Source organism: Crocodylus siamensis, chromosome 1, assembly GCF_052110815.1.
Source record: "Crocodylus siamensis isolate JL-2025a chromosome 1, ASM5211081v1, whole genome shotgun sequence".
NCBI classification, from domain to species: Eukaryota; Metazoa; Chordata; order Crocodylia; family Crocodylidae; genus Crocodylus; species Crocodylus siamensis.
Window position 1 is genome coordinate 411,992,909 of NC_143395.1, and position 22,942 is coordinate 412,015,850.

General features: G+C 42.8%; 1 protein-coding gene across 4 annotated transcripts in view; it reads left to right on the top strand.

Annotated features, from left to right (window-relative positions):
* Positions 1-22,942, top strand: part of TENM4 (teneurin transmembrane protein 4) — a 757,738-nt gene that overhangs the window by 511,503 nt on the left and 223,293 nt on the right. For all 4 annotated transcript variants that reach the window (XM_090030685.1, XM_090030687.1, XM_090030688.1 and 1 more), the window contains 3 exons: positions 7,498-7,750; positions 14,424-14,522; positions 16,626-16,861. In XM_090030685.1, coding sequence (XP_089886811.1) covers positions 7,498-7,750; positions 14,424-14,522; positions 16,626-16,861 — 588 coding nt within the window. The remainder of the gene's footprint in view (positions 1-7,497; positions 7,751-14,423; positions 14,523-16,625; positions 16,862-22,942) is intronic.

A 22,942-nucleotide genomic window follows, 5' to 3' on the forward strand; every position in this document is an offset into this window, starting at 1 on the left:
GGGTTTGAGCTGCAACTTGTCCTGGCTGCCACTGGGAACACTATAGTACCAATTCAGCATGTAGCCCCTTTGCCTCTCCTTTCAGTTCCTCTCTATGCTTCAGGCAGCAATAAGGCTTCTCTCTGCAACTGTGAAGCTAGAAATATATTTTAAAAAAATACAGAAGCTCAGAGTCTCATGTAATTGAAATCTGGAGCTGGGCTGCAGAAAAAACACCAAAGATGGTGAACTTCATGATACAACCACTAGAGTCAGTAACACTGCAGTTTGTCTATACAGCCATTTTCACCCCTACAACACACTTGCTAGCACAGAAGGTCTTAATTTTTGTACCCTTGAGCAGAAAGTTTCTGTGCATCATTTAAGCGTCTGAAAAGAGACCTCCTCACAGATGCATCTACATATGCAAATAATGCAAAGCAATAAACTCTGGAGCAGTTTGCACCAAAGAAAACTACTCCCAGCCACAGCATCTACACCTGCACCAAGGACAGCAGCAATTTTAGCCAGTTCACACCAGGGCCACTGAGCCACAGGCCCTGGGTGAGGCAGCTTTGGACAGCGGAGGGGCTGGCTGGGGCACAAGGGTGCTGAAAGGCTAGGCAGCAGGCAGAAGTCTGGCCTCCATCTGGCTGGGCTGACCGGGCACAACTTACACTCATGGTCAGCGTTTACACATGCATGTAATCACAGTAAATTACCCTGGCATAAGATAGCACTGTCCCTAATAGTACTATCTTATGCTGACATAAATTAGTTTACTGCAGCCTAATACTACTGCATGTGTAGACAGTGATGCTTTACTCCGCAGCTAATTGGTCTACTCTGCGGTAAAGACACGGCCACAGAAAGCGGAAGAACCCATGGTTCAGAAGTTTCTGATTCTCGTCAGCAAGGTGGTGATTCTGTAAGAAGAGCATTCATAGGTCCATGAAGAACTCTGAAACGGTAGTCCTTTTGTTGCTTCCTCCTGAGTGTCCACAGGGTCATAACGTGTCAACACACATTTGATTGACCCTGTTTCATAGCTACAGCCCAGACCTCACTGTCTCTTAACCATGCTGGACAAAAGGGAGGAGAAGGATGAAAACAAATTTTACCCCCAAAGGTCAGCACGTAGCCTCCCAGCCCCATTCCAAAGCCAATCTAACACACAAGAAGTTTTGTTTTTTACACAGTCTCTTTGCAGAGTAAAATCACGCCTAAGGATTTGGAAAAATGCATGAAAGAATCCTAGAGGTTCAAATCCATTGTTCAGATGGATATTATTAGCTCCTCACTGGAGGATGCTTATGGTACACATATATTTGATCCCTTGCTTACAGAGTTGTGTTAAGCCTTGCTATATTGTTTTGGAGTACAAGCTTCATTAGCCATGTTTTCACTCAGCTCTTTTTATCTGTGGCTACCAAACCAGTGGTAGTCAATGACATTTTTATGTTTACAAAAAACACCACCACAACAATTTGATTTCTCTTGGCTTTTTTTAGCAATCAGATTTCTTATGTTCTGTTACAAATAAATACAATCGTATTTCATTTATGACATGCTTTAGAGTCTCATTAGTGAAAATGAGGCTCACTGGGGTCTTCATTAAGTCCCAGCAGCTTAGACCTCCACAGTGCCAAGCCCATCTCTTTAGAGTATTAACTGGCACCCCGCATCCAAGGGCTGAAGAAGTACGTATGGCTGAACTGTGGATCAATCTCTCTTGCTGTCCCTTTAAGGCAGAAGCGCTCCCAGGGCCGGTGTCGCTGGAAGTTTTTTGGGAGGGAAGAGGGTTGTTGGAGTAATGGCTTGTTTTGTTTCCTGTTGCCTTGTCAGCATTGTCTGACAAGTCCTGTGAACAGCTCAAGTCTGATTTTCATGATAACCATAAGTCGTTTATACAAATGCTCTGGGAAAGTGGGGGGGGGGGGGCGGTGGGGGGGGGTCTTTAATTAGAGCAGCTCTGAGAGCCACTCTAATTAAAGTGCCTGGAGCATCTTCTGTATCAGTGTCCCCACATTGAAACATGGCAGCGGGGGCACTTTCACTAAAGCTCATCAAATGAGCTTTAGTTAAAGTTCCCCCGCTTCCATTTTCAGCATGGGGGCGCTGATACATGAGACACTGGAGTAATTACCATGCTCCAGCGGACTCGATTAATCGAGTCTGCTCTGATGTGCTGTAATTATAGCATGTCAGAGCGGCCTTGCTGCTTGTGTATAGGCACCCATGATGGCTCACAGAGACCTGGTTATCCCATTTCCTGTTGAGGGAGCCTATTTCCTTTTTTTTTTTTTTTTTTTTAAATACACGATGACATAATCATCGCAAAGCAAAGAAAAACATATTCACAATTTTATGTCCATATTTTGCAGCCAGCTGATTGCCTCAAGTGTAATATTATGCAAATCCAATAGAGTTCCATTAAATGCACAGAGAGGGCATTCAGGGGTGATGTGGTTCAGAGTTTGAAAGGGGCACCACAATCGCAGTTTGGTGAGCTGGTCCAGCCCCATCAGTGTAACAAAAATCAGCACCTGCCGTGTCCTGTCCTTATTTGATTTAGAGAAGTCCAAAGATGTCTAGGGAGCTCAAAGCCAGCTGGTCTAATGATGGGATTTGTCAGGGATCCTGTTTTTTTCTGACTTAAAAAAAATCTCCAATTTTCGGTTAAAAATAAGTAACCCCAAATCCACATTTTTCTATGATTAAAATGAGGCACCGCTATATATAGATTTACATATTAGTGGTGTTCCATTTAAATCGTGGAAAAATATGGATTTGGGGTTACTTATTTTTAACCGAAAATTGGAGATTTTTTTTAAGTCAGAAAAAAACAGGATCCCTGACAAATCCCATCATTAGACCAGCTGGCTTTGAGCTCCCTAGACATCTTTGGACTTCTCTAAATCAAATAAGGACAGGACACGGCAGGTGCTGATTTTTGTTACACTGATGGGGCTGGACCAGCTCACCAAACTGCGATTGTGGTGCCCCTTTTCAAACTCTGAACCACATCACCCCTGAATGCCCTCTCCGTGCATTTAACCAAAAATTGGGGTTACTTTTTTAATCAGAGAAAACTAGGATCCCTGGTAATAATAATTTATATATTAAGGGGTGAATTGAGCCACTCTTGTGTCCAGGCATCTTGGCTGTTAAGTGGGTCTTGCTCAAGCTGAATTGCTATTCTCCAAGTGGGATATCTAGATTTTCATCTCAGACGTTTCAGTGGGTTTAAGGGATCTTTGTCTATAGTCTTTACTTGGAAAAAAATGAGACCGTCCTGGAGGGCAGTGTGAGGATATCTGTGAAGCTTTCCAACTGTTTACTTGGAAAGTTTCACAGACCCAGGTGGGTACAGAACATACCCCCTTTCACCTACCTGGGAAAGGGATTCCCCCAACCCAGTGGATCCTTTCCCGTACCTGGAAGGCAAGAGCGCTTCATGTAACAGCCACTGGTATCCTGTGAATTTCTTTATCCCTGCCCTTCTTATAGAGAGATAGTGCTAGCTGCACGCAGCTTCTCTTGAGTCCGGCTCCACGGGGAATGGGATCTCCGGAAGAGTTAATACATCTGGCACTAGTGAGTGAATGCAGTCCGTCTGCAACTATCCTTCCATAACTTCCAGCAACTATAAAATATACACATACACAATCACTGTAACTAGCACAAAGGTCCAACTTCCAGTTTGGTGGAATGTGACAGGTGTTTCACTGTGTGCAGTCACACAGGAGTTTAGGAAAGGAAGCAAAAATAACCTGTTTTGTTTTGTTTTGTTTTTAAAGGAGGATGACAATGCTATGTATGAAGGATAATTTGTATTGCGGGAATTTGGTTAGCATTCTCCTTTCTTTTCAAAGCCCCAAAAAATCTTTAATGGCCCCAGGTATTCAAGACATTGACTTTTGTCTTAGTCAAAAGTCCTGCACACCTGCAGTTATTTTCACAATGAGCAGTTTGCAGCTGGGTACTTTTTCTACCCATCTCTCTTTCTCTCTACTGTTTTTTTTTTTTTTTAATGGCACCAATTTGAGAAGAATGGGGCAGAAAGATTGTAAAGCAAGAAAAATATGCTCTAATCCTAGTCAAGGTATATTAAGTTCAGTAATACTCAGACATGACATAAGTGTTTGGAATTTGTGTATGAATAAAATTAAGAATTTTCTATGGCTAGAAGGTATCCGACTGTCAGAAAAAGGAATGTAAGCTATAAAATCCCGTGAAAAATCACACAGACAAGAGTTAGACAAATGTGCTGTCTTTACTTAGCAAAGGAATCGTGGTGGATATGCAAATAGAGAACAAAAATGACACATTTTTGCTTGATTCAAAGGCATTATCCATAATAGCATCTGCAATGTGTCTGCTATAGAAGGGTGTAAATTGGAATTTACATAGCAGCTTTTAAGAGCAAGGCTCTGACTCAGAGTCTGAAGGGGATGGCTCTGCTAGGAAAAGTCAGCCCGTATCAGGAGAACTTCACAAAAGACTGATTGTGCCTACTTGGAGTCACCTGCATGCCCTCCCTGCGATTCACACATACCATACATCTCAGGCATCGTCTCTAATGGAAACTTGAATAACTGGACTAGGAATCCATCAGTATGTTGAATCTTGTTTGGCAAGTTATTCTCTTTTGGATGAATTAAGTGCTTGTGAAAGGTGAAAGATTGACAGCCCCTGGAAACTGATAGCTTCTGCTTATGTTAGTCTCCCTCAGCCTAAGACTTGAGATGCTACCCCTCTGCATACAAATAGATGAATTATCCCACTGGCTAAATTTTTGACTGCCAAGTTGGCAGCATTTGGACTGCACTTGCCTACATTCCTTCTGCTCTTATCAGTTGTGACGTATACTACTGATGATGATCAAGAAAAGCCTGGCTGCTTCTTCTCAAGAGGGAGAAAAAGGCCTAGACCATGTCACTGGTGTATCTTAGCTAGGCACGAGATTTCTTTTTTCTACCACCCCTTCCTGCAGGCTAGATTCTCATTATTGCATACAAGCAGCAGGGCCCGCAAGATCCCCTGGGCTTAGAGCATGGGTGGATGGCTTGGTCGACACTGTACCGTCAGGCTGGAATAAGATCTGATTTGATCCTGTCCCTCTGCAATCTCAGCCTGCATGACATACCAGCCATTTCCCTTTTCGTAGCGGGTGCTTGGTGGTGTAGAAACATTGAGGAGACCAGAGCACTTGATCAGGCTCTAGCTGTGGAGTTGCCAGTTTGGGCTGAAGCTCTGGTGGGATGGGGTTATACTCTGTTAGACTCCCTTATACCTCCTTGCCCCTAATCTGTCTGTGTATAAGGAAGCATTAGCCAGTGTAATTTAGGAGAAGGAAAAGGGCAACTGTTTGAATACACACCTGCATTTGGCTGCTTCTTACATTATGATAGACCACCATAAACTCTCTGAGACATTGGTAGAGTTGAATGGGAGGGAAACGCTAGTGTGAAAGGAAGTGGGAAGGTCTCACACGGCACCCCCGATTTGGTTTTACAATTCCAAACGTGGTCCAAAGCAGGGCTGTCCGAGCAGTGGACCGTGGGCTGCATACAGCCCCTTGAAGAGTTAAGCTTGAGACCTACAAGATCTCACCCAACCATCACTCCTCCCCTTGGTTGCTCTTGCCCCACCAGCTGGGAGGCTTCAAGAGTGCCCAGGATGCAGGAATAGCAAAGAAGGGAACCAGCAAGCACTGCAAATGTTGGTATTCTTGGTTGGGAGGGTGCGTGTGCTGCACGCATGGCCGGAGCTGGGGGAGGCTAGATAGCTAGTGAGGTGTGCAGCCCTTGCAGCCTGCGGTTCCTGGATGCCCAGAAGTTGGACAGCCCGGGTCAGGGCTCAAATCCAAGCTTCAGCTATGCTCCTCAGTAAAGGTTTGTTCCCTTGTTGTGCCCACCACTTCCAATCAAAGGTCTTTTGGTGCTTTTGTTAATACACTGTGAGTCTCCCCACTCTTTGCACAGCAGCCACTTCATTTCTTTGCCAGTCCTTTTAAGTCTGGTTGGTAGAGGCCACTGCATCAAAGACTGGCCTTGTTCTCAGCTGAGCTGTGACAATTATTATTATTTATAGTGTCATTCAGGAAGGATTATATGTGTTGGTTGGTTGGTTTGTGTTGTCTGGTAGAGCTTCAGTCATGTGACAGGACCTCCCTGGGCTAGGGACTGCACAAATCACAGACAAAAATGGCTCTTCTGTGCAACCTGCAATCTAATCACTCATTACTTAGCAAATGTCCCCATTTTTATTGCTCTGGCAGCAGGCTGAAGTCACAACCTAGGAGGATGATGTACAGGTCTTCAGGTCTGTAAGCTACGCTTAAAAAAAGATAAATGGCAGTTGGAGTTTGGGGAAGGGGCCAGAGTTATGATAAGGATACCTGTTTAATAGGATCAGGTCTCAGATGATCACTTCCTTGAGATGGATACCAAGCACCCATGTGTGTACAACTTGCAGTTATCAACTCACTGAGGTTGATAGAGGTTAAGAGGTCTGCATCCCATTGCAAGTACCCTGAGCTATCCATCTGTCTCCTAAATCCTGCACCATATTTTACTTTTGCTTATGTTTCCCAAGTAAGATGGGCAAAATAAATTATTTAGCAGGTAGTTTCTGCCCATAGTCATAATCTGTTCTAGACTTTCCTGATGTTTGCATACTTTTCTGGATTCATTGAAAAATAGACAAATAGGACTGAGGGGAACCTCTGGAGGTCATCTAATCCAGCCTCCTGCTCAAGGCAAGATCATGCTTAACTATACCATCCCAGTCAAGTGTTTCTCTAAAATGCTATTTGTCTTACTTTTCTCCTACAACTCCATCCTCATCAGGTTTTGGCCAATAATGGTAGTCTCTGGAATTTTATACAAAATCTAACCCTATGTGTAGCCTTTCTGTTTCTCCCCATTAACTGTTTCATTTAATGGGTACCTGTGTTTTTTAGGATTGTAAACATTTTTGGTCCTCATTTCAGTACTTCTCCATCAGTTCATGCTGATCATTTGCAAATCATGTGAACAAGCATTAATGAAGTATTATGGCTTGCTTCAATCCAGAATAAATTTATCTAATCTACTATATTCTCCCTAGCTTCTGGTTTACTTGGCAAATTCAGACATAATAGTAGGAATAAACTTCAGTTACCTTAAGAATAAAAAAAACTTAATTTTATCTCACAAAAATATAAGGCTTAAAGCCTTATGGCCCTGGACTGATTTTGTTTTACATGTTCTACCACAAACCTGCATCAGAGCGAATTTGGCTATTGGGGCATCTTTTGAAACATGCTCGCCTGGGGGCTGTAGTTTTATTAATCAGTTTGTAGGTCAACACATGTTTAATTAGAAGTAATGGAACAAGAATGACCATGAGTTTCATTTAATACACGTGGCCTTATAACCTTTGTATCTCTCTGAACTACCTGTACAGAAATGGAGATTCATTGCTTGAACTGGCTGAAATCCTGAAGTTTACAAATACTTGCTTATGTTTTAGATCATCCACCGAATCTTCAGAACCATCCCAGACTTCGGACTCCTCCACCTCCAATATCACATGCTCACACACCAAATCAGCATCATGCGGCCTCCATCAACTCCCTGAACAGAGGGAACTTTACTCCCCGCAGCAACCCCAGCCCCGCTCCTACCGATCACTCTCTTTCTGGAGACCAGCCAGCCAGCACCCAAGAGCCAGCCCATGCTCAGGACAACTGGTTACTCAACAGTAACATCCCACTGGAGACAAGGTAGCCTACTTACTTGAACTGTTTACTGTGCTTTGTGTTCAGATTCCTGTGTACAGCATAGACAAAAATATCCATTTAGCCAGCAGTTCAAATTGTAAACCGATGTTTAACTTGTGCATTCAGAGTTGTACGTATTATTCCCCGTGTCATTTATTTACCTCGAGAGAAGAAGAAATTGCTCTGTTTCCATAGGCTACAAATTTTAACAGCTGCTTGTAAGGTTATTGTCCTCATTTAGAATGGGGACAGGGCTTGTCGATTAAAAATGTTTTTTTTTAATTTTTCCTTTAAAGTCTTCTCGTCCTATGCGGTAAGATAAATCAACATCCTATTTAAGAAAGTAAAACCAGTCAATATATTGAAAAGATTTAGCCTGCTGGCTGTGCTTCTTCCAGTAGATATAATTGTAGTTTATCATTCGGGAAAGGTTGATCTTGTTAGACCTAATGGGAAGAGGACCATTGATGCATTTTACTGCCCCACAATAATGCTCCCGCAAGTATGAAGCACTGAAGAGCAGTGCATCGGTCAATTAATATTGCTTCCATTAACCTCTCAAGTTCTCTTCCATATGTGTTGTGCCTTTCTGAGTCTTCAGGATGGTATGTCACGGGACTTTCCTACATAGCTTTAAGTAACTTGCTTGGCTTAAAAGGTGTTTTCATCATAAAATTGCCCGAGATTTCAGCAAACCTATCAGTAGTGTGAAAATTGAACAATCCGCCAGCCTTCTTGAAGGAATTTTTTTAGATTTTACATCTAGATAATATTGAACGTTCATATCTGTAAAGAAGTAAACACAATATAAATAAGAAATTGTCAATAAATCTGGTATTCTTCTACCTTTTCCTCAACCAGTACACCCAATGAATAATGTACAAAATTACCTGATTCCTTCCTTTGTTGTTAGCTAGAAGAACAGTCATAAATCTTTATGACTACACTTTCAAAAGATTCCTTAGGAGAGTAACTAGAAGGCTAAAGCCAGAGCTGAATGCATCTCTTGTAAGTAGGGACTCAAAAATATAAACCCAAAGTTTTGTATTGCTCCACATCCTTTAGCTCTCCTGGATTTTGCTTGACATCTTGAAAGTGGCTAAATTATTTCTAGCATCCCCCAAAAGTTGTTCTTGCTCCCAGAGGGCATCCATTTGTAGCTATACCCTCTCAGTACCAACATCTGCACACCCATGGTTGTATGGATGATGAAAAAGATACTGCAAAAGTTGTTTAAAACCAGTCTTCTTCACCCATACAATCCAGATAATCTACTAATACAACTTCTGAAGTGAGTTAGACTGACACTTTTCTCGCCTTTTATCCGCTGCTTAGATGAGAGAAAGGGAAAGTGCACACTTACACCCAAATTCTCTGTCACAGGGAACCCCTGACATGAGCCATCCTCAACACACACAGGCACTGACATTCAGTCTGTTATACACAAGCATGCACATAATTTTTCCAGTTCTACAGTTTTCTTCCTTCAACTACCACCCCACTCCACAATTTGCCTTACCAAGGAAGAGACTGCAAAGATAGTGTGGTCTTTGGCCTCAGGATTAGTATCTTTTCCACTGTCCTTTGGCATGAGGAAGTGTCTTTTGAGGCGTGTGTGTGTGTGTGTGTGCGCGCGCGCGCATGTGCAGCCTTTCTTAAATAGGTTGTTGATTACCTATAGCTATCACTTAGTGCCAGGGTAGGAAACAACATTTACTAACCCCTACGACCAAACTAAGTGTCAAATTTGTCCCTTCGCTGAATGCGTAACTCAGTGAGATCAGTGCCAGCTGTGTACAGACGTTTTCTAGAGCAATCTCTAGAGCAAAATCTGTCTGCTTTTTAGCCATCGGGGGGGAGGGGGGGGGCTCCAGTGAAAGCATAGCATTAAAAAGCAGATGTATTTTTGACCTGTTTGAGAAGGAACCCTGTTTTCAAAGCCCCATCTGAATCCCTGCTTTATGCCTTGGTTTAACATTTTACAGCATTTAGGGCTAATTGATTTCTCTGGGACTGACTGCCTAATAAGACCCAGCCAGGAAACAAGCTCTAAAAGATTAGGAGAAAATTAAATGTTAGTACTGCAAGTGTGATTTGGCAGCAGTTGCAGTGATTATAGAAGGTTACTAATTCTTGAGAGAGAGAGAGTGTGCATGCACGCATGTGCACATGTGTGTACATGCAGTGAATGTTATGTGTTATTTCTTCATTAAAGAAAATGAGATAATAGATTGTTTATGTTCCAGTCCTTCAGGCTTTCTATAGTGAGTCCCATTGGTTTCAGGGCATTGTTCATATAAGCCTGAAGGAGCAAGCCTTTTGCTATCCAGGGTACCTATCCACCTAACCTCTTCTTAATTTTTTTTCACAATGTTCTTTTCCTATTGTGCACATAATGTGGGTTAAGCAGTATGGAAACTGGTTACTGTCAACTAATGCCTTAACACATAGAATAAACATATGAAGTGAAGATGGTCTGGTTGAGCTGTAGCCAGGGCTAGTAGATTTGTATTCATTAAAGAAAAAAGTAGGAGGTAACACCTTTCAAGTCATTCATAACCATTGAGTCCTTTTTAGTGGGGGGAACTACATGGGTATCATGCCATAAGGCTCCTTTCTTTCTTACTGTCTGAGGCATCTTGCCTTAGCTGGATTATAAATTCTCTGAAGAACGATTGCTTCCTCTCGTGTGTGGGCACAGTGCATAACACGATGGGATCCTCAAGTCTAACTGGGACCTCCCAGCACCTATTATCATACCAGAAGTAAATAGTAATCTGTCTTTGTTGGATCAGATATCAAAATCCCTCAGCTAACAACATCCCACCCCAAGTCAGATGTCTCAATCCTAGGGCCATGAGATTGAGAAAGACCTAGAGGAATCTTACCAGGTATAGCATAAAGACAGAAAGTTTCTGTTAAGTGTCTGGTGCCCAGACTTTGCTCTGAATTAAACTAAAAAACTGACACATCTCTCCCAATGATATCACTAGCCCTCCAGCATAGTAGGCCCTGGTGAATATTTCTCCAAATCTGAAGCAGCTGGTTCCAGCTGCATATAACTTAACTGTCTTGGAAGGGGTGGTACGTTCGTATTTCCAACCCTAACAAGTGGACATCTGAAGTCTTCTCACAAGTGATAGTCTTACTTACTTGAGGCCTTCACTTGCTTCTAAAACTACTGTCCTAGCTAATTGACTCTGGATGTCAGCAATTTACAAACTGACATTGAGACAGAAAATGACTATTTGGCAAAGCACTTCCGGTAACTTCTGATACAGCCCCTGGAAAAGGATGGTATTTATGTTCAATTTTGTCCGGTATCTTTCCGGACAAAGACTGTGCTTTGAAAGAGTCTAAACTTTTTTGTAGTGAGTGGCAAAGTGGTATATCCAGTGTGTATCATTGAGAGATGGCCATTCCTCACTAAACAAACTGTCAAAAGAATAAAATATGCTGGAGAGATGATGGCATCTTAATATGTGGAGGTTGCACTCCATGAAGGGTCAGTAATATATGGCAAATCTCCATCAGAAGCACAGATCTTGCATTTGCTTGAGTGGGAATTATGAACATGCCAGAAGACATGAAGACCAGCACTCAGATACGGTCTTCAGACTGGAGAACAGAATATTGCCTGTTGAACACACAGACTATGTAAATCTTCCCACTGAAAAAAAAAACAACCCAAAAACCTAACTAAGTATCTGGGAACCAAAAAGATTCCCCGCTAGTGGAATAATAAATCACAAAAGCTCAACATGTAAAAAATAAATTCTATGCAAGAGACATTAATCCAAGAATTAAGGCCTTTGAAGTGTAGAAATATGGTATTATGATAATCTCATGTCAGAAATGGAATTGTATTTCTCTTAAATATCCCTGTTTTTTTTAATCCCACATTAGCCAGTGTAGAGAGAGAACATAAAGAAAGCTCTGACTTTTAAATAGAGACCACTGCAAGATGGAAAATGTGCATACAGCACCTGTTTGCAAACACACCAGCATCTGAAAGTGCTTGCTTTAAGGGATTAAATGTCGGGACTATTGGCAGAATTCAGAACTAAGTTTGGATTTTAAATGACCCAGCTTGGCTGAGATGCCCAGCACCTGGAGTCTATTGGATTTGATGCAAAAGCCAGCATAAGTTAGTAGCACGGGTGTTTCAATTTCAGATATGCTAGTTTAGTGCTACCTTGTGTCCTTGAAAATTTCATATGCTGCTGGAAAAGGAACCCTTCTCCTTCTTCTTTTCCCCTTTTCTTTCTCTTCATTCCTTTTCCCTCACCCCCTTTTTCCTCCATTTCTCTTTCTCCTTCTCTCTTTTCCTCTCTTCTCCCTCTTTTGATGTTTGAAAGCAATGTATTGTCACGTGATGGGATGAAAACATCCTTGTTGAGCAGTGAGATCTTCCAGGTGAGTCATTCTTCTCCATATTCCCTTCTGCCATTTCTTCCTCCCCTTTTCTCTGACCTTCCCTTTCTGCTCCAGCAAATGCAAATTTGCCATGAGCAAGGCAATGCCAGCTCATTGACCATTCAGTTGGCACACCTGGAGCTCCAGTCCCAGAGAATGTCAACTAATAATCAGGCAGGAAGGAAGCCTGCCTCTATGATTCACCTGAGGAGCTTACTCCATGAGTATTGCAGCTGTTCACACAGTAAGCTCCTATTCAAGTTGGATGAGGGGAGTAGACTCCAGCCCTGAGTAAGGGGTGGGCGAAGGGGCCGTTGCAATACTGTCACCTCTGGAGCCCAGCGTGTGACTGCTTTGTGACTGACACATGCATGATAAGATTATATACCCCAGCTCTCTCCCATTTTATTGACAATACCCAACCAAAATTCATGGAACCATTGTAAAATGAGTTTTACACAGGTTTTAACTACTGATGAACTTTTATTGATTACTGCATTGCTAGGTGTCTTGTCTTTTATCCATTAAATGCTCCATGTGCACACATGCATTGATTCTGTATTACCTTGAATTCAATATCCAATGTCTCCTACATTCCTGGGGAGCTAGAGGAAGGAGCAGATACTCTGGGATGAGTTGACAGCTTGAGTTTGCTCTGTGTCTCAGCCCATGCATGTGAATGACTTTCCTGTGAAAGCTATAGACATGAATTATGTTCCTGCCACTAACAAACAGTTGATATCAGCTGTCATAGCTGTCCATAGCCAACAAAGCCAGGAACTTGAATTAAACAAGTACTGGCCTTCACAGGAGGGGAAGGAGGAAGTGGAGATAAAAAAATTAGGGTTAAGGAAATGTAATAAGCCATGGCATTCAAGGTTTGTATAAGGCAGCTGGAAGTTTCTCTTGGTATGGCCTGCTATCTGAATGCAGCTTCACTGATAGAGTTTGCAGCTGAGTTCACCACATATCACTTACATCCTGTATGCGCTTAATCTTGCATTGGTGATAGTGTCACAACGCTGTTCTGTTTTTTTCTTATTAGGCTTGGCCTGGGAATTTACCCAGGGTTCAAGATTCAGACTTTGATTCTGTTTGGGTGTTGAAAATGGAGATGGGCAAATGAATGGGTTGGTTTTTGTTTTGCAAACAACAGGAAGGATGTTCTGACTGGTCCTATCAGGACTGGAGATGAGGAAGTCTTAATTCTGTCCCCAGCTGTGCTTCTGTCCTGTTGCTTAATGTGGGGACCTTTTGTGTTGATGGCTCAGTTATAAGTCGAGGCTAACAAAAAGTACCCATACTTGTAAAGCTCTTTAAAATCCTGGGCTGGTGGACATTATAGAAATTCTAAGTATAAAACTTTGCAAGTTGGATGGTTGACTCTGGCTCACTTAGAAAAGCATTAAAGCATTGAGCATATATGCTTCTGTCTCTATGAAAGCGGAAACAGAAGTGGAGAGGGACAGGGCATTGCAGACCCATTGCTGTTGTTTGCGAAACCAAAATCATGGTGTTCACGGCTCAACACCAAAAGCAATTGGTGATCTGAGATGATTACAAATAACTTCCCATTTTGCCCATCAATTATTGAGAAGCTTTTCATTTGAAACGTGCACATTGAAAAAGTTGAGCTATTTATTGCAAATTTAACATGTCAGATTAACACTGTCCCACCAAAATCAGTAAGAGAATTAAATTAATTCAATCACTAATTCATGCAACAAAGTTGGGAGTTATGTAGACAAATAAAAGCAATCCCATCTGAATGAGTTCTTAATGTGAAGACAGAAAATGGAGATAGGCTGACTCTCTGGGGCAGAGTAAGCCATCTCCTCAGTGTAACAGCCACCGGTACAGACGTATTATCAAGGTACTGCTGTGCTAAACTAAGATTTGGTCTTTTGAATCCAGTGTATCAAAAGGTTTTTTATATGTAATTCGTTCTGGACAGCTGCTTTGACAGCACAATACAAATGTATGTAGACAGCAAGTAACTAATGTTATATTTATAAATATATATATATGCACACAGGGATATGTGTGTTTATATATATGTATATGCATACATATAGTATATCTATAGAAGTGAACATTTTTAAATGCTATATATGTATATGTGTAATGTCTTATACATATAAATATATGGTCCATCATTCTAATTCCATGCACAACTGCACTATAACCATTGTGGTTTATAAGATCACACTTCATAGATGCATGACTCACTGGCTTCATTCATGTTTCCATATGTATGTAGAAACATAGCAAAGCAGACATTCCTAGAGACATTGCAGGACAACCTCATTGAGATGGACATTCTCACCTCCTCCCGACATGACGGTGCTTACAATGATGGGTATGTGACACTTACGTGGTCTTCCTGTTTACTGTACAGTCATTGTGATCCTTGCATGAAAACATTTGGCCACTTCCATGATTTTTTTAAGGGCAACACCATTTTTGCCTTGTCTAAGATGGCTTCCAAAATGAGGTTCCTGAGCTTGAAGCACAGCGTCCTGTACATATTAATGGTGCTTCATTAATATGCTAATGATCCATAGCATCTCATTGGCTTTCTTTGCTGTTTTGAAAGTCATTTCACTAATTAAGATGATATACCTATAGCAATTTGCAGTCCCTTGTGGACTAAGGTTCCTTGCATTTCAGTTAAGACTTTCAACTACTTTCTTGCTGGCTCAGTGATACTGATATTCTCCAGGTTCATTGTCTTGCAAAGATGCAGAAGTATCTTTTAACTTTGATGACAGTGATGCTGGTATAGCTTTTAAAGCCAGGCCTTTGATGTTGAGGCAGTATCCTATTCTGATGTTTTTATTTAACCTTTGAACATGTAACTTTTAAGTTTTAAACTGCTTCTAACACAGCTTAGCTCCCATCAGCCTGTCTGAAGGTTTGCACCTCCGTGGTTTCCTAATTCGGTAGTCATCAACAGTTCCAGTACTGCTTGGTATAGCTGGTCACTGCAGATGCCTCTTCAATAGGCACCAGTAAGCCTGTATCTAAATAAAACAAAGCAAATCAAAATAGTGGAGGCACTGCAAGAATTAAAGTGTTAACATAGTTCCCTGGTAGAAAGGATGAATTGTGCTTTCGCGCACTATATTCTTCTCGTATTTCCAAGAAGCACAGTTGCTGTGCCATGTTCCTTTAGACTGCACAAATTGTTCTGGGATTTTTTTCATATTGATATGTCTGCATGAGATGATTCCCCCCATTAGTATGCATGCATCTAAGAGATAAAAATATAGGGTGCAAACCAAATTTGCACCAAATGAAGTCCTGGCCCATAAAACTGAAGTAAAAAAATACTAGCTACATCAGGTTCTGATCTTAGTTCTGATCCTATACAATTGAAGATGCTCCAGTTTTTTACTGGAGAATCAGACATGCCACCCAAGTTATCACAGTTTCGCCTTTTCCTTTTACACCTAGAAAATATACTAGAGTAGAGAGATTAAAATGCCCTCCACTGGCTTTCCCCCAACTCCCAGGAAGTCAATGGGATTCCTCCCTCTGACTAACAAGGCTTGCACTAGGTGCTTTGTTCTCTGCGTGTGTCTACGCGTTGCCTTACAGCAACATTGCTACGGCACCATGCTTTAGTACTTCCTTTTGGAAGTACTAAAGCATGGTGCAGTATGGGTGGTTACTGCACCATATGCGCAGCACATGGGTGCATTTTGCTGCTATGTTGGCGTAGGAGCACGTTCGCTAGACCCGGGGAATGCACCGCTACAGCAACATCGCTGGTGATCATAAATACGCATGACACACGTGATCGTTACGTTGCTGTAGCATGTCATACAGCGACTGGCGCATCGCTATGTTGCTGTGGGGCGACATGTAGACACGCTCTCTCTCAAGCCGTATGTCAAATATAGGGGCCAAAATGTGGCCACCGCATTAATGCTGCCGCAGTGGAAAAACAAGTGCCACTGCAGCTTGTGCAAAGACCTTTTCCCCATGCCCGCTTAGTGAATCAAAGCAAAAGAGCCTCTCATGCTGCGATCAGTACATTTGGGCAATGTTCGGGTGTCTCTGCCCTCTCACACTGCTCTCATTCAAATCCCCTCAGATGTTTGGTAGGAGCAAGACGAGAGCTGCTGCAGTACTGCTGGCATGCCAGGTCCACCCCAGCTGTATTGGGGATGTCTCATTTCACCGTGGTGTCAGCTTCTTAGGGAGACGGCTCTTGCCGCTGAAGGCTTCTCTGTGGTATTCGTTGACACTGTGATGTTTCTCCTGACTCTGTGTGACTTGTCTGTTCTTTTCTTTTCTTTTCTTCTTCCCTTCTGTGCATGCAGTCCATGTATTTAGAAAGCATTGTGTGAAGCTGTTTTCCTTGCCCCGGCAGCCGCCGCCATGACTATGCTCTGAATTCTCCCTTGGCGTTGATTCTGGGGAGGAGTCACCTGCTTCTTTGTTTTTCTTCCCTCAGGCACTTCCTGTTTAAACCTGGAGGCACCTCGCCCCTCTTTTGTACAACGTCACCAGGATACCCCCTGACGTCCAGCACTGTGTACTCACCTCCCCCTAGGCCCCTTCCCAGAAGTACCTTCTCTAGGCCTGCCTTTAACCTGAAGAAGCCCTATAAGTACTGTAACTGGAAATGTGCCGCTCTGAGTGCCATTATCATCTCAGTCACCCTGGTGATCCTGCTGGCATATTTTATCGGTAAGCTGATTCCTCCTTTCTTTCCTCTGTTCTGAGCCCCCTGCGGTGCAATCGTTTGGAAACTGCAGTGCCCAGGCAGTGACACTTGTAGTCACCAACACATAAGGCCTCTTGGTTATGCCTGCGTAAGGCCGCTGATTTCAGTGGAGATGCCGGGTGGTCACAGGGAGCAGAATTGGACCTCTTGTGCTTTGCAGTGGATGCATCTACATGTGCAATTAATGTGAAGCAAGAAATGCATCTACCTGTGCAATTAATGTGATGCATCTACATGTGCAATTACTGTGAAACAAGAAATGCATCTACATGTGCAATAAATGCATCCACATGTGCAATTAATGTGAAGCAAGAAATGCATCTACCTGTGCAATTAATGTGATGCATCTACATGTGCAATTACTGTGAAACAAGAAATGCATCTACATGTGCAATAAATGCATCCACATGTGCAATTAATGTGAAGCAAGAAATGCATCTACCTGTGCAATTAATGTGATGCATCTACATGTGCAATTACTGTGAAACAAGAAATGCATCTACATGTGCAATAAATGCATCTACATGTGCAATTACTGTGAAGCAAGAAATGCAGCTACATGTGCAATAAATGCACCTACCTGTGCAATTAATGTGATACATCTGCATGTGCAGTTAAAGTGAAGCAGTAAACTCCGGAGTTTATTGCTCCTCGATGCATGTGCGCTTGGCAACGCAGCACATCGAGCTGGGTCAGAGCACCAGGGATCAGCCTGCCAGCCTGGGGCTGCTCCGTACTGGCTCAATATGCTGCGGAGGGCATGAGGGTGCTCCAGTGTGGGTGTAGACCCTAGGCTGAAGTACTCTCATGCCCCAGCCAGCCCCATCAGTGTCTACACATGCAATGTTACAGAGTAAAAAACTCTGCAGGAGGATAGTACTTGTATTTACATGTACTATCCTGCTGTGGAGTTTATTAGTTTACTCTAGCCTAATTGCCCTGCACATGTAGATGCTGACACATGTACTGCTTAGCTAATTAGGCGACTCCGCAGTAAACGTCTCGTGTAGACTCTCCCACTGGTGCGGAACATGAGACAAACCTGTTCCATATGCTGTGCTGTTTCTAAAGACCATCGGTTACTTTTCTTGTGGGGAGAATATAGCTAGGCGAAGCAAGTCCTACATTGTCTCCTTGTTAAAAAAGCAACCTAAGCATGCTTCTGTCACAGTCAGTGTGAGCTTCCTTCTTTCACCTTCAATGGAAAGAGGGTCAAAATCCAAACCCTGAAATACAACCTGTGCCCTTACTCCACTGCTTACTCTGAAGCTAAATCTTGTTTGGCAGAAGCCAGGCCCATGCTGCACGGTGCTGTTCTGTCACCTCGAGATGTGAAAAAATAACACCTCCTGGCCGAAATGGCTGTGTCGGCAAAACCCCTTATTTATTCACCATTCGGGGAGATGGTGCAGCTACACCAGCAGCAAAAACCTTCTGTCAGAGTGAGCTGCATTTATGGCAGGGGGCTCTGCTGACATAGCTATATAATTATAGCTATAGCAGCAGCGGCTTTGTCGTGTAGACAAGCCCTTTGTGGTGTGAGTAATCCCGTTGAAATTAATGGAACGACAGGTGAAGGATGAGAACTTGAACTGAGCAAACAGTTCTGGATTTGATTCCTCAGGATCTTCGAAGGGGAAGGGGGAAGAATTTACTTTAAATACAGTTCTGTGGTGCTAATGCAGCACTGGCAGTTTTATTATTTTATTTTTTTTGGCTTGTGTGCAGTTAGTTTCCTGGGTTTCCAAAGGTTTCTAGTGCTTATTATAAGGAGAAACCAACTATCAAAGGTGAAAAGAATATTCCTTAGCTTACAAGGCTGAGGTGTAACCATTCATTTTTCTCCCCATTTTGCCGGTAAACCTGGCATTCAGGTTATAAAGATTCATTGCTAGAAGCCTCTTTTAAATTGGCAGCAATACAAACTCCTGTTATCCTGCCTCATGGCTGTAACCACAGGTGAAAGAGCCTGTTTCACATGGCACAAGTGAGCCATTTTCTTTGATTTTACAGTAACTTCCTGTAGGTTAATGATCTATAAAATGTTGCAGTTAGAACCAGAAAATCATAGCCTGCATTGCAAGATTTCTCACATTCATTTCGCACGTGTATAATTATTGCTGCCACAAAGGATCGCTTTTACCGTGTTCCCTTGATGTGCGTTTCTTTAATGACTGATTCGTTTCCACTGCTGCCTCGTACCGCGTTGGTCACTTTTGTAAGGACGAGAAGAGGAGCAAAAATGATTAATTTAGCAGTATTAAATCAGTAGCAGCTTGATAGAATGTGCAGCCAAATTTCATCATTTACTACTAATGCCTGGGTCAGCCTGTCTCATTTATCCTGGTGCGCTGAACAGGGTTCAACTGGACGTTATCGCTGCGTGTCAGGGGAATCGCTGCATAAGTCGCTTAGAACGTGGGTGTCCATTAATTATGACTGTGGATATATGTGCAGTTTGATGTATCACAAGTAGCACCTGGTACTGGCTTGCCCCTTAATATACTTCTGCTTAAAAACCTTTACAAAGTTTTGAAGAAAGCCAAAGTCCTATTTTACTTCAGGCACTCCTGAGTCCATAGAATATGTGAAGGTCCTTGCCAAATGAATTTCATGGCATTTGCCAGGCATTGTATATGGCTGGCAAGATGCCAGGAATGCTGATCAAGTTGAACTGCTGCAATTATGGGTCATAATGGCTAATTTCTAAAGGAATTATCAATTATTAAAAATCAAATTAATCGGTTCAGCTCAGCACAAACATATTTAACCAAGACTGTCTCAACCAGAGCCAGTGTTCTAATCAGCAGGCAAAAAAGCAGATATTTAATTAGATTTTGATGAAAAATTGTGTTTAATTTCAAGTATAATCAATTATTAATTACTGTAATGAGTGACTCTGACTGGGTTTACTAATTAACTCATTTAAAAATTATGAATAACCTTTTCATTTGTAATTATTTTCTACATCCTGTCAAATTGCAGATAAGAATTGCATCACCTAACCCAAAAGAAAAAAAAAAAAGATAAAAAGAATCAAAAGAACTGTACATTTCTCGAGTCCTGGCAAGAAGTGGGGTATTCTGTCAGAAATTACAAAGTGCTCAGTAACAAAGCATTTTTTAACGTGCTTATCTGTTTGCAAAATAAATTCTTATTTATTCTCTGAGCATTGATATTTATATATATGTTAATTTGTTTGCATGGCTATATAGAGACCTTAACTCAGGTTGACTGTAATTCTCTCCTGTTGATTTCACTCAGACTGGTTGAATGGCAAAGGGACTGCTGGACGCTGGGGGCATTTATATGTGTGCTTTACTGCAGAGTTAACTAATTAGCCACGCAGTAAAGTATCTATGTCTACACATCCAGCGCTATTAGGCAAGAGTAAACTAATGAACTCCTCTGTAGGACAGCACTGCCTGACAGAAGTATTATCCTACGGCAGAGTTATTTACTCTGCCATAATGCACATGTAGATGGTAACAGGGACTGGCTGGGATGCGGAAGTGCTACAGTGCAGGGTCTGCCAGCCAGCCAGCCCTGCACTGTGGCAGCCTCATGCCCCAGCCAGCCCCTCCGCAGCTCACTGAGGTGGGTCGGAGCAGCCCCGGGCTGGCCAGCCGACCCCCGTCGCTCCCTGCCAGCCAGGGCCGCACTGCCTTAGCTCCATGTCCTGCAATCCTGGGTGCACATGTAAAGACTGTGCCACGAGAAATAAACTCTGGTGCAAATTATACCGGACTTTACTCAGGCGCATTAATTGCTTGTGTAAATATGCCCACTGGTGGCAAAAGCTAGCCCCTATGGTGCCTTCTGAACATTGTTAGCTTGGCTCCTTGATCTTATTTGTTAAAAGTAACTGTGAAAATTGTTCCTTTAGTGGCCATTGGCTTCATCCAAAGCTGAACAAAGCCATTGGAAGAACGTTTATTGAAGCACATAGGTTTTGGATCACATCTATGGCAAGGTTTTGCATTTAATTATTCTTTTACTTGTGTAGCAGTTTATGCTCGAATGGAAGGATATTCACAGTAGCCACCAAGCCACAGTCCTTCATTTATATTATAGAATACCTCCAGGCACAGTTTTCTTACACTGAAGAGGGAAAAGAGGAAAAAGTTGAGGAAGTCAACTAGAGATGTTGCTATTGTCGGTACCTTTTCTGTGCCTGGTGTCTGGATTCAACCATGGTGGGCAGAAAGACAGAACAGGCAAAAGAAAGAGACTGCTGGTCTCAGCAAAAGAAAGAGACTGCTGGTTTTTTTCTGAAGCTTTCTGCAGGAACCAGCGCAGGAACATTTTTGAAACACATCTGAAGCATTTAGTAAATCCTCCACTTAAGGCTTAGAGCAGCAAAATGTTTTCCCACTATTCTACTAAAGATTTTACAATCTTTAATAGTCTGTGGCCTATCTTACTGGGGTTTTTTTTCATTTAAAGACCTGAAGAGAAAGAGTGGGAAATAAGGAAGCGCCCAAGAAACTTCAATGGCTGGTAACCTCTAGGGAGAAATACTTAGCTGTGTTAGTCTGAAGTCAGGCAGAAGGCAGGGCAGATTTGCACCTTATAGACTAACTAAATCAGAGCTGCATAAGCTATCATAAGCAGAGAGCAGATGCTGTGAAGGGACTGCAGGAAGCAGAGCTGCTAAATAGAAAGTGGTGATTAGAATACAAAGGGAAGAAAAGGGGGAGGGAAATGGAAAGGACACTGCTGAGAGAGGCAAGGTGGGTAGGAGAGAGAAAAGCAAAGCAGTTAACCCTTTTAAAGGACACAGGGGGTTATAAAAGCTAATCCAGGTAAGAGCCTTGGTTGAGACCAAATTTAACACAATCCAGTCTGGGGATGGTTATTAGGGCTGTGCAAAGCTTTGGTCCCTGATTTGATTCGGCCCAATTCGGTGGGTGAATCTCTGAATCCAAACTGAATCAGAGGATCCTTTAATCTCTCCGAATCAAATCAGAACCCTCCGAATCGATTCGGAGATCTCCACCCATGTGCCAAGTGACACAGGTGGCCAAATATCACCTCCTTTCCTGAAGGTCTGGACAATTTTGCTTGCAGGGGAAAGAGCCTCTTTTCAGTGCAACCTAAAGAGGTAGTATTTGGGGAATCCCATGTACGGGCTTCTTATTGGTAGACTTTGAGGCGTAGGTTGGAGCCAATAGGTCTTGGATAGGTCTCGGATAGACAGATAGTATTCAAAGCTATTCTGCCTATAGAGTCTTGGTCGTGTTGTTGTAGCCATGATGGTGCAGGAGTTATGTGAAAGGCAAGGATTTTTTGGATTGATACCTTTTATAGGACCAACTTTATAGTTGGGATAATGTTTAGACAAACTTTTGAACGCAAAGCGTTCTCCTTCGGGTCACGAACCTACAGAGTCTTGTATTTGGTATGAGGACTGTCAAGGAAGCCGTGCTATCACTCCACAGCCTGGAAATAAGAAATCTGCCCTCACAAGCCGCGTCCTGTTGAGCATGGATGTTTGGTTTCCCTGGGACAAGCAGCAGCAGCACACATTGTGCGGTGGGCACATGCCCAAGCCATGTGCCCACCGGTGTGTGGCACATTACCCTAGGTGGAGTAGCGGAGGCTGGGGCCAGCAACTGTCCAGGCCCCAGCAGTCTTACCTGGGGGCTGAGGAATCTGCATCCGTGGCACTTTTGGAGCTGGGAGCTTGGGCGGCAGCTGGCGTGTGGCTCCAGTCAGCTAGACTTCGGTTTTTGGCATCGCATGCTGCCACCATGTGTGCCGCTCCACCTTCTTTTCCACATGGGTTTTTTTTGACCCCAGCATCTCCCAGGGTCAAAAAACTACACGGCGCTGCAAAGTAGCAGCCCAAGGAACGCCTGCATGTGTGGTGTGTGGCACCACAGATGGGTCTGCAGCACCACATATCGCACGGCTGCACTCATCTGGATGTGGCAACAGAGATTATAAACATTAGAAATGGAATAGACCTGGTAGGTCATCCAGATCTTTCATGCCTACCAGCTGTTCGGCTGCTTACTAGAAACAGGGCTTGTAAGTGAATT